The sequence below is a fragment of the Elephas maximus genome, chromosome 19 (genome assembly GCF_024166365.1).
Source record: "Elephas maximus indicus isolate mEleMax1 chromosome 19, mEleMax1 primary haplotype, whole genome shotgun sequence".
Lineage (NCBI taxonomy): Eukaryota > Metazoa > Chordata > Mammalia > Proboscidea > Elephantidae > Elephas > Elephas maximus.
The window spans coordinates 9793747-9805518 of NC_064837.1; the positions used below are offsets into that span (position 1 = coordinate 9793747).

The following is an 11772-nucleotide window of genomic DNA, read 5'->3' on the forward strand; positions in this document are numbered from 1 at the left end:
TTGCTGAATAGTATTTCAATGTATAGATATGCTGTACTTTGTTTGTCCATATACCTACTGATGGACATTTGGGTTGTTCCCAGTTTGGGGCTATGATGAAAAAAAGTCACTCTAAATGTTCGCATAGAAATCTTTGTGCAGACATATATTTTTATTTCTCTTGGGTACATACCTAAAGGAGCTCTGGTGGCACGGAGGTTAAAACATTCAGCTGCTAAGCTAAGGGTCAGCAATTTGAACCCACCGTCCACTCCCCGTGAGAAAGATGTGGCAGTCTGCGTCTGTAAGGATTTACAGCCTTGGACTCGCAGTGGGGCAGCTCTACTCTGTCCTACAGGGTTGCTAGGAGTCAGAATCGACTCAAGGACAGTGGGTGGGTTAGATACCTAGAAGTGGAAGACCTGAGTTGTATGCTTACCCCTTACCCATTGCTGTCCTAGGTGTATGTTTAACATCTTAAGGCGCTGCCAAATGACTTTCTAAAGTGGTTCCCTACAGCATTGTTTGAGAGTTCTAGTTATTCTACATCCTCCCCGACGATACTGTCAGTCTTTTGAATTTTAATCATTTTAGATGGCGTATAACGGTATCTCATTGTAGTTTTAGTTTGCATTTCCCTAATAACTTACTGATGTTGACCATCTTTTCATGTGCTTGTTGGCCATTCTATACAGAATGTCTGTTTACTTTTTGCCGATTTTTTCCATAGAAGAAGAATAAGATATTTTTTGTTAATAAGTTTCCTAATAATATCTACCTACATATATTTTAATTTTGATAAAATATATATAACATAAAAATTTGCCATTTTAACTGGTTTTTAAACAATATTTTATTGTGTTTTGGGTGGAAGTTTACACAACAAATTAGGTTCCCATTTAACAATTTCTACACAAATTCTTCAGTGACAAATTTTTGCACTTTTTTTTTTTTTAATTTTTGTGCTTTAAGTGAAAGTTTACAAATCAGGTCAGTTTCTCATACAAAGATTTACATACACCTTGCTATACACTCCTAATTGCTCTCCCTCTAATGAGATAGCACAGTTCTTCGTCCACTCTCTCTTTATGGAGGCTTCTTGAACCCTCTAGAATATGTCCTACACCCCATTTTTAAGAAATAACTGGTCTCCCACAATAAGCATGTGACCTTTTGATCAGATTCAATGAGTTCATTGCTGTGCATTTGGTAAACCAACCAATAGAGGGAGACACTGTCCAGCTTCTTAGGTTTTTCATTAGTATAACTTCTGTCCCTTGAGGGTACAGATTTTCATCCACAAAGTGGTTTGCGAAACTTCTGTGAAGATTAAGAGCCTGCAGCGAGTGAGGGAGTGCCTTAAAGGTTAATTCTGAGACAGAATGAATTGAGGTTTTCTTGCTCTTAAATAATAGCAGCAAAAGGTAAACTTCCAGCTTTGAGCACCAATGGAATTTTCAGACTGACAGTGTGTGTAAACTGGATGTGACAAACATTTGGGATTCCATGCAAAGCTAAATCTGCACAAAAGTTAGAAAATGCTTTTGAGGAAAACGCAAATGGCTTTCAAAGCTAAGATGTTCGTTTCAATGTGAATTGTATAACGAGGTGCTGTTTTCACGTGTTACATCAGCAACACTGAGAAAATTTGACGAAATATCTTGTCAGTCGTATTTAGAGAATCAGGAAATACACTGTTAGAGGGAATTTGGAGGAGCAGGCGGCCTTATGCGCTGTGGGTAGAAATTGAATTGATACATGCTCTCCAGAGGGCAATTTGACGGTCTTGTCAGCATTTATACAGTGGAGTACTGTTTAGGTTAGAAATTCTGCTTCTTGGACTTGGTCTTATACCCAGAAGCATGTTTATAAAGAGAAAAGACTGAAAACCAAGCAACCATTTTTTTAAAAAGCTACTATTTGTGTACTACAGGACAGTGTCCATGATATTACTGACTACAAAAGCAGGTGTAGTGTATTGATACTTGTGTTTACAAAGAAAAATGTGGTAATGGCTGTATACAATGCTGATAAATGCTGAGGATTATTCTGGAAAAATACAGAAGGAACTGGTGGCAGTGGCTCTCTCTGAGGAGAACTGAGGGCTCTGGGAGTCAGGGATGGGAGGAAGACTTTCTTTTCATTGTATAAGTTCATTGTATATCCTTTTCTTATTTTTTTTATGTGCATGTGCTTTTCAAAAAAATTAAAATTTATATTTAAAAAAAAAGTAAACTTCAGAAAAACTGAGTTCTGCTCTCCAGTAGAATTCCAGGAGAAATAGTGGCAACATGGTAATATGAAAAGATTGTAGACTTGGAAGTCAGACAAACCTAGGTTCTAAGCTGGCTTAGGTCTGGCATTTACTAATTCCATAACTTCCCTCTCTAGCCTGTTTTCTCATCTGTAAAAGAGGATGCTGCCATCTCACAGGTTAAGTTAACAAGGAGAAGAACTTGTCAGTAAATGTTCATTTCCTTTGTCCACACTGGGAACTGTTAGAACTTTGAAGTGCTGTATGTTAGAAAGCGATGTCGATTTGCTCTGCCCTCAGCCCAAATGATAGAGAAGTGACCATTGACAAGTCTGAAAGATGCGGGTAGAAAAAACATTTTTATTATGTGTTAGAAGGTAATTTATATTATGAACACTCATGAAATGAATCCAATCGACTATAATTCTGTTTTTTTAAGAGAGAAGAAGGAATAGAGGAAGGAAAGGATAAAAGGAAGAAATCGGGGGAAAGAGGGGTGTAAGCTCCAGAGTCAGGCTTGAGAGAAGCTGGGCCTTGGTTCTGCCTTCTCTGTCAGATGTATGGAGAAGCACAGGCCCTTCTCCTGTTCCTGCCCTGAGTTATTCCAAGACACACGAGTGCAGCAGCTGCTGCGGCTCTCGCTGTGCATTCTTTCCTTATGTGGGTAGGCAGCTGGCTCTTTCCATTCGCTATGTCTTCATGAATGTGTGTGTGTATAAAAAAAAAACTCACAGGCATATAATGTGTGTTGGAGTATATTTGGGGGGTGTCTCCTGTTTGGTATGTGTAACCACATTCCTGTCCTTTTGTCTTGCCAAATAGCATTCAGGCCCGCAATGAATACCAAGGTCTCCACATGCCAGATCTTCTTGTTTTAACTTGGGTTTTGTGGAACCATACAGCTAAAAAAAAAAAATGAGGACTAATTGAAACATAGGAACGTTTTAAGAACTTTGCCAGGAAAATGGATAATGGATTTGAGATGATGCTTTGGGGTATAGCACGTATTCCTAATGTCAGGATTAAGTATATGTTAGAATTTGAGGATTGGATGATTAAACCCGTGCTTAGTCTTCTGGTTTCCTCTCATAAAACATGGTGGGCAAAAATTTAGGTAAAAATTAATGAACCCTAAAACATAAAGGAGTACACTGAAGAATTTACTAAGGAAAAGCGATTTTTCACCAGCACTTTTAATTCCATGGACTTCTCTTCATAAAGTGGCTGAGGACCGTTAAAGGTGAGCCGCTCGGCGGGCGCGGGCTGTTTTGAGGAGGCCGCGGCAGCCATTGCTTAGAAGGTGGAGTCTTTCCTCAGAGGGTGTTTGGGAGAGTACGTGACGGATTGAACCAGAAGAACCCTATATTCTAGCTGATTTTTCAAGCAATAGCCAATACGTATGGAACACGAAAGATTTTAGATACTTTGTCCCTGTGAATCTGCTGTTTTAATAGGTTTAGGCCCATTCCATAAATAGTAGATGCTTTAAAGGCTATTTAAGGATTAGCGTAAAGTTCTCTTATTCTGCAGCACGTATTCGCTGCTTATTCCGCTAATGTGTTTGTTTTTCACGCACCTCTTTTCTCCGCAGGTAGATCATACGATAATAATGTACTTGATTGGACCAGATGGTGAGTTTCTAGATTATTTCGGCCAGAACAAGAGGAATGCAGAAATTGCTGGTTCAATTGCTGCACACATGAGGGAACAGAGGAAGAAGAGTTAGCCAGAGCTGTGTTGTCGGGTGCAATACTCTCTCACTAAAGAGGAAGGAAGCCTTGTCTCCCATGGGAGCCAATATATATATGCAGCTTATGGAACGGCCTTTATGCAGCAAGAACATCACTCTTGGGCTCACCTGAGATAGCCTCTTGGAACTGAAAAGCTCACTGTGAGACTGCGACATGAAGCCATGGAGAGCGGAAGGACGCAGCAGGAAGAGGCACGGTTGGTGTGTTTACCTGTGTCAACAGTGCCCTGTTCAGCTTGGCTGCCTTTCCAATGTCTTGGATGCTTTCTTCACAGGTTGTGGGATGTAATTTCCAGGAAAAGAATGTAATTTCTACAGTGCTCTTGCTTTTCTTTATGATGAGTTCTTGGTAGCTGATTTGGAGAAAAACAGTCAAATTAGACCCTCTACCATTCAAAGTTAATCTTTATGCTTGAAAGCTTAAGTGTCTTCTTCCTTGTTAATGAATGTCAGTGTCAGGTTTACATTTCATTCCACTGCCAACAAGTGCTGATTTGACTCATGAAAAGGAAATGCCTGTTTGGGGAAAACCATTGGGTTGTTGTTCAGGGTCTTTATTGTGATGTGTAGCTAAATGATGTGCCAGGTTTCCAAGGACATGCTAAATGGTTACAACAGAATGTTGATCATGGATGTGGTGTAGAGTACCTTTCTGCACGTATTGGACTTCACCGTGTGTACAATAAACATTTATTTGATTTTGCAAATCGGGTAAGTGTGACCCCCCTGTCACAGCTGAAGAGTACGTGTGTGTGTATGGCAGCACATAGCCCTCAGGCAGGGACTCGCAGATGGCAGGATAGGGTAGGCAGGTGCTTGGCAAGAAGCAGGTTCACTGGCTCAAAACTGGATTCACTGAATCTGGGGCAGGACGTGAAGACCCACACTCCTAACAGACTTCCCAGGTAACTTGGATGCTGGTCTGGAGACCGTGCTTTGAAAGACAGTGTTTTGTGGGGAAATAAGGTTTTGATCTGGAGGAGTGAAGACTTGACCCACCTTTGGGTGTGTCAGTGAACAAAGTGCTGGGTACACACTTAGCTGTTTGGGAAAGTGTTTGTGAGCGATGAAATGAACCTTGGCTTTTGTTTCTCCTTTTAACTTCCCTGGGTACCTGGGCTGGACATCTGCCGTCTTCCACCTATAGCTGCTGCCTAAAGCAGAGACTTTTCAAAGTTTTTCAGTAAATCCTAAGGTGTAAAAGACATAATACCTACTCATCCACCAGGTTGTCACTGCACACCAGTTTTGTTTTACGTGCACATTGTACAAGCTATCTTCCAGTTTTTAAATTTGCTTCTCGATACTTACGTTAAACCTGGGTGAGGAAAACGGTTAAGGGCTCAAACTACTAACTGAAAGATTGTTGGTTCAAACTGACCCAAAGGCACCTCAGAAGAAAGGCCTGGTGATCTGCTTTCAAAAGGCCATGGCCTTGAAAACCTCGTGGAACAGCCCTACTCTGAAACACATGGCATTGTCGTGAGTGGAAATCAGCTAAGTCGCAACTGGTTTAATCAAAGTAAAAATGTGGAAAAAAAGCACAAACAGTAGCGATTTTCCTTCCTTTCTGTAGGTTTCTGAATAAAGGGTCGGCAGTTCGAATCTGCCAGGCGCTCCTTGGAAACGCTATGGGGGCAGTTCTACTCTGTCCTACAGGTTCGCTATGAGTCAGAGTCGGCTCGAGGGCACTGGGTTTACTGGGCAATATTTAGTTTATATAAGCTACAGATCAGAAGTAGTTGGTTGGAATGATTTTCCTCAGGAAGGTGAAGAACTTACTAAAAGAATAGTCTCATGTAACAGGAGAGAGATTAGTATCTGAAATGCCAGGCGTTAAAAAAGATGGTCTGTTTTAAGCCACGAAACATTTGTGTGGATCACTTTGCATCAAGCTTGCTCTTAAATAAAATTTAGTCTTCATTCTCAGCTGTTGCAGGTTAGAGCTTGTGTAATGGTCCAGAAAGGGAACAGAAGGTTTTGAAGAAACCTTTTATTTGCTTTTCATTCCAGTATCAAGTTTAAAGGCGTGGAGTCAGGATGTCAGAAGCAGGCAAAAGGGTCTCAGAGATGACCTAGCCCAAATCCCCTCATGGATGAGGGGAAAATCCAGGAGCAGTAAGGTTTTGTCACTTACTCCTCCTGACCCTAGACTAAAACTCCGGTCTTAGTTGCTAGTCAAGCCCCTGCTCGTCCCACTGGTACAGCTGGCTTCTGGTGACCATATGTATCCCACAACCAAAGATGGGGGGAAGAGGGAGGGTGCCTTGTGCTGGGGCAACTTGTCAGATTGGGAATTGTGGGAAATCAAAATTCTTTTCAGTGAAGTATCACTTAGAGATCTTTATGTGGATGTGTTACTGTGTTGTCAGCAGGCTCTTTAATGGAATTAATATTTTAAGAAATACTGTTGGCTTCTTTGAAAATTAGAAGAATCCTGCCAATGCAGTAGGCATGCAAGTGCTTAATGCATCAGGCTGTTCATGAGGCAGCTGCTACCATAGGTGCAAGAACTGAGATTTACTGGTACCAGGCTGATGTGTGTCAAACACCCATGTGAGTTGGGAGGGTAATGTGAGCCCACTAAAATTATTTAAAATCGTAAATGCATCAGCATATTTTAAAAATATCTCTTATTGCTTTTAAATATAAGGTTAAAAGAAGTTAAAATTTCAAATCATCCATAATCCCCAAACAACTGTTTCGAACTGTGTGTGTGCGCGCACGAGAACTGCTTTTAGAAGAGCAGTCACCTGGGCAAGGATTTGCCATCCGTTAGCTGATGCTTTTTATTTGTGGCTGTGAGTTACCTTTTCTGTAACAGTGGGTATTGCTGTGTATTAAGGAGGTGCAATCAATAACCTCCTTGGCCATTTGTTTCTTGCTATACCTTTAGAACATAGGAGGTAATTTATTTTCTATTCATTTTTGAAGTTTGTTGGTTCTTTGACAGTAAGTGTATCACATCCTCAATATAGAAAATTTGGACTATACAGAGAAGTTACAGGACGACATTCTAACATCACCATTGTTCTACTACCAAGAATCGTCAACATTTTTAAATTTATCTTTTACCAGAAAGCCACAGTATTCCTTTAAAATTTCAGATATGATAGATAAAGTTCAAGTCTCTATTGACCACTGCCATGGATTGAATTGTGTCCCCCCCAAAATATGTGTCAGCTTGGCTAGGCCATGAATTCCAGTATTGTGTGATTGTCCAGTATTGTGTGATTGTCCACCATGTTGTCATCTGATTTTTGTATGTATTGTAAATTATACTTCTATAATGTTAAAGAGGCAGGATTAGAGGCAGTTACATTAATGAGGGAGGACTCAATCTGTAAGATTAGGTTGTGTCTTAAGCCAGTCTCTTTTGAGATACAAAAGAGAGAAGTGAATAGAGAGGCATGGGGCCCTCATACCACCAAGAAAGCAGTGCTGGGAGCAGAGGGAGTCCTTTGTACCCGAGGTCCCTGTGTGGAGAAGCTCCTAGTCCAGGGGAAGATTGATGACAAGGATCTTCTCCAAAGCCGACAGAGAAAGCCTTCGCCTGGAGCTGGTGCCCTGCATTTAGACTTCTAGCCTCCTAAACTGTGAGAGAATAAATTTCTCTTTGTTAAAGCCATCCACTTCTGGTGTTTCTGTTATAGCAGCACTAGCTAACTAAGTATAACCTCTCCCCCAATCCTAGACCCTTCCTTAAAGGTAACTACTATTTAGCATTTGGAGTGTATCTCTCCAGAGCATTTAAGATCCACTTAGGCTGTTTCCAGACCTAGAAAGTTTTGAATTCTAAGATTTAGTGAGAAGTCTTAACTACCAGGGTTAGCATAGATGTCGCTAGGATTTTTCTAGTTATTGAATTTGATAAAACTTTGAAGGCTGCCCAAAATAACTCCCTCTTCTCCCTTGCCAAAGTTAGGTAGTGGATTAACTAGAGAAAAAATTAGTTTGCAGGCTAAATACAGATGGGCTTCAGTTCTCTCACCCCCAGTACACACACACACACCAGTTATTGAATAATGACACCACTTTAGGGGTGATGTTGGATAAACTTCAACCATTAACTGAGAATGGTGATGCAGGGCTGGGAAGCACATAGTCGTTAATCACTCAATGGCTCTCTGTGGGTGACTGCTGCTTTCCTTAACAATTTACTGGCTTCCCCGCAGCAGGTGTGGGTAGGTGGCAGCATGTATGCAGAGCCTGTGCTCTTAACATCATAACACTGCTTCTTGGAATTTCTTGCACTCAAACCCACCTCGCTTAAATCCTGACAACCTTGGCTGAGATACCCTCTCTGTGCCTCAGTGTTCCCATCCGTAATCTAGGAATACTAAGAGTCCCGTCTTCATAGGGCTGATATGAGGATTAAATGAAGTCACGTAGAAGAGGGCCAGCACATTGTTTGAAAGTGATAGCTTGCTTTATTTTTGGCCCTAATACCGGTGGTGATTTGGAGCTTACTTGACAGAGTGTCAGTAAGTGGGGTTTAGTTTCTGATTGTTGGTTACAGCGTTTTCTAAACTTCTATCACCATTCCACTTCAACCTGCCTTGGGGTATGCTCACTTCTGATACTCTCTCCCATCCTTTGTATTCCCTCTCCCCCAGGTTCACTCATATCTTAAGCCTGGAGCGTTTGGAACTGTTTTCTTAAATGGCATTAGAATTTAGAGAAGAATTTGTTGAGAAGAGGCTCAAACCAGAAATGTTGGGGTTTTGGGTCTTAACAGAAGACCACTGGGGCATGATTATGTAGTGAGTTGGCAGCTTGGCAGTTCTTCCTCAGAAGCCTGCGTAGGCACAGGGGCCTCATGAAGCTTGTTGGTTTCCAAGCAACTCTTAAGTCTATCAAGGAGGAGGGTAGTCTTCAAAGGTCTTAAATGTAATACTTCGGACAGTAGATTGTTGAAAGGGCCTCCGGCTTCAGCAAAGGCTTGAAACAGGCACAGCTACTCCATCAGATTATGTTCTTTTCTGTCAAGGATTCCAGTTTTAAAAGTGAAGTGTCACTCCCACTTTGAGATGTAAGGGAAAGGTGGCTGTCTCTTGCTGCCCCACTTTTCCTGGGGACCAGTTTCTGCTGCTCTGGGCATGTTGACTTAATTCTGTACCCAGCTCTGATTATACTTGTTGCCTCACAAGGGGGCAAACAGAAAGTGTCGTGAGAAGAGTTTTTCCTTCTTTGGGCCCTGGACAACCAGCCTGGAGATTAGCTTTGCTCGGCAGCCGGCTTGTTTGACCAACAAATACTGGGCACCTACTATGTAGCGGGCCCTGTTCTGTGTGCTGGAGATAGAGAAGTGAGCAAAACAAAGTCCCTGCACTCATGAAGCTTGTTTTTAGTGAGACAGACCATTAAGAAATATATTGCACCACCCTGGGCCTCAATATGGTGTCAGATACTGATAAATGCCATTGTTAAAAAATAATCAAAACTCATTGAAATATGAACACAAGTTTTATTCTGAGCAGTTATTCTATATTCATATGTCTGTTGCTGTTGAGTTGATTCCAACTCATAGTGACCCTATAGGGCAGAGTAGAGCTGCCCCATAGGGTTTCCAAGGCTGTAAGCTTTATGGAGGCAGACCGCCACATCTTTCTCCTGCAGGATGGTTGGTGTTTTTGAACCACTGACCTTTTGGTTAGCAGCTGAGTGCTTTAGCCACTGTGCCACCAGGGCTCTTCATATAGGGAGACCATTTTGATTCCAGAAAAAGTGGCTTAAAGAAACTAAGTACAGTGGGGCTTATAAAGAGAAGATGAAGGAGAAATATAGAAGACCAACCATTGGGTAACCTTAACATGATTGATGGAACTCTGCCTTTCCCCTTACAGTGAGATCAGTGGATATCAGTTCTCAAGATGGTCTCTGCCCCTCCACCCAGCCTACATCTTTTGAGATTCAAATTTAGTGAGCCTGGCTTCTGACAGAAGAGATTTGCAATTTTGGGGTGAAAGAAGTGTGTGAGGGCTGCAAAACTGAGGCATTTGACTTTAGTAAAATGGGTGGCCCAGGTCTGGGTCCAGACTCCATCTTAACTCTTGCTTACTTACCTAGCAGCTATTAACCTTTGACATAGATTTAAGCCTCTAGTTGAGGAAATGTGTTTCTCTGTGGTTGAGCTGAGACGGGGTGTAGACAAAACTTTTCCCAGAGGGTTTTGATGCTGATGACTTATCAGCAATTGCTTGCACCTACTACCCCTAGGAAATAAGTTGCTGAGAAAAGCTATTTTAACAGAATGTTTTTAAGGAAGAATGTCCTATGATTGTTATACGAACACCCTGTAACCCCCCTTTAGTTATGTACTGTTGAAATTATAACATTATAACCAATCTAAAAAGCCCACCTATATGCTTTGCACCAATCCCTGTAAAGTCCCCACTTCCAGTAATCCCACCTTGTGCTGATCTAAGTTTATAACTTTCAAAGTAGTATACCTTAAGTTATTTGTTCTAACCCTATAAATATGTTTCTGTAACTCCACCATGGGGCATTTGGTTTCACATTGTGAACCTCACGTTTCCTGGCCTGAATAGTTTTTAAACCTTCAATAAATCTCTTTGTTTTTACTTCAACAGACATTTTCTGGTGTAAGAGATGTGGGATTAAAAGGTGAATTGTCTCTGGTGACTTCCCAGGCCTTCATGAAAATCAGAGTTCTGATTCCAAACGCAGGCCCCTTGAAGCCCTTCTGTCTCCCTGGGCTCCTGGGAGCTACCACCGGTAAACAGGCTCTTGAATTGAATTCCAAATCCTTGCATTGAGTTCTTTGAGATTTATTCATTGATTTTTTTGTCTCTGTTTCTCTGTATTTTCATTTTTGAATTTGCTCCCTGAACACGATGAGGTCATTGCCAGATTAGGTTTGGCAAGGCTGACATCTAGTGGCAAATCCCTACCAGGACTTTGGTGTGATCTTGGGAAAGCCAAGGTTTCAGCCCATAAAGGTTTGAACTCACTGTTTTTCAATTAAAGGGCATTTTTAGTTCTTTGGGGCTGTCTAGTGGCCAAAACTTAGATTTGAGCATGCACTTAGTTTTTTTGGTGCACATTTAGGTTTTAATCACACATACGTGTTCCATATTTTTGCAGAACAGGAAACTTCAGCTCTAAGAACTTGGCAGGACCATCTCCAGGCACTCCAGCCACTTACATGAACACCTGCCTGTTCCTGGAGTGCTGGCATGACTTCACTAAAGAAAATTTAAAAAATCAGTGGCTGATTTGGGGCTCCTTTGTTTTTTTTTTTTGATCTAGATAAGTTGATTTTTCTGTGCAGTACATTAGAAAAGAAAGGCTCCCCGCATTTAGCAAGGAAAATGGAATTTTTAAAAAATTGGTGTATGGATGCTTCCAAAAGGCAGCAAGAAAGCAGATTGGTTTCTAAGCAAGACACTGTTTTTAAATTATTTAAGAGACAAAAGAAATTAGAATGTCAGGCACCTGCCCCTTTTCCTTCTGCTCCCATGCTGGCCTTTTCAGAACTCCCTTTCTTTCCTAAAGAATCACCGTAAAAGAGAAACTGGTTCCTGAAATAGCCTTTGAAATTCTCCTTGCACCCTCAAATGTAGGCACTACGGGAAACCCCGAAGAACCTAGTGTGTCCTTTGTCCCCTGGACTCACAGTGAATTAAATAGTATTGTTAAAAGAGTTTCCCAATATGTGGAAGGATCCCTATAAATTTGCTAAGGATTCCAAAATCCTAATTGAAGCTTACCAGTCTGACTTTCCTGATTTCTGTCAACTGGTTCACATGCTAGTAAATCCTGGGGA

General features: G+C 41.4%; 1 protein-coding gene across 1 annotated transcript in view; it reads left to right on the forward strand.

The window, feature by feature from the left end:
• The window catches only part of LOC126062305 (protein SCO1 homolog, mitochondrial), a 24714-nt gene extending 13484 nt beyond the window's left edge, over positions 1-11230 (forward strand). The window contains exon 6 of the mRNA XM_049859707.1: positions 3825-11230. Within this exon, the coding sequence (XP_049715664.1) occupies positions 3825-3959 (135 nt within the window). The 3' untranslated portion in view covers positions 3960-11230. The remainder of the gene's footprint in view (positions 1-3824) is intronic.
• The last annotated feature ends 542 nt before the right edge of the window (positions 11231-11772 follow it).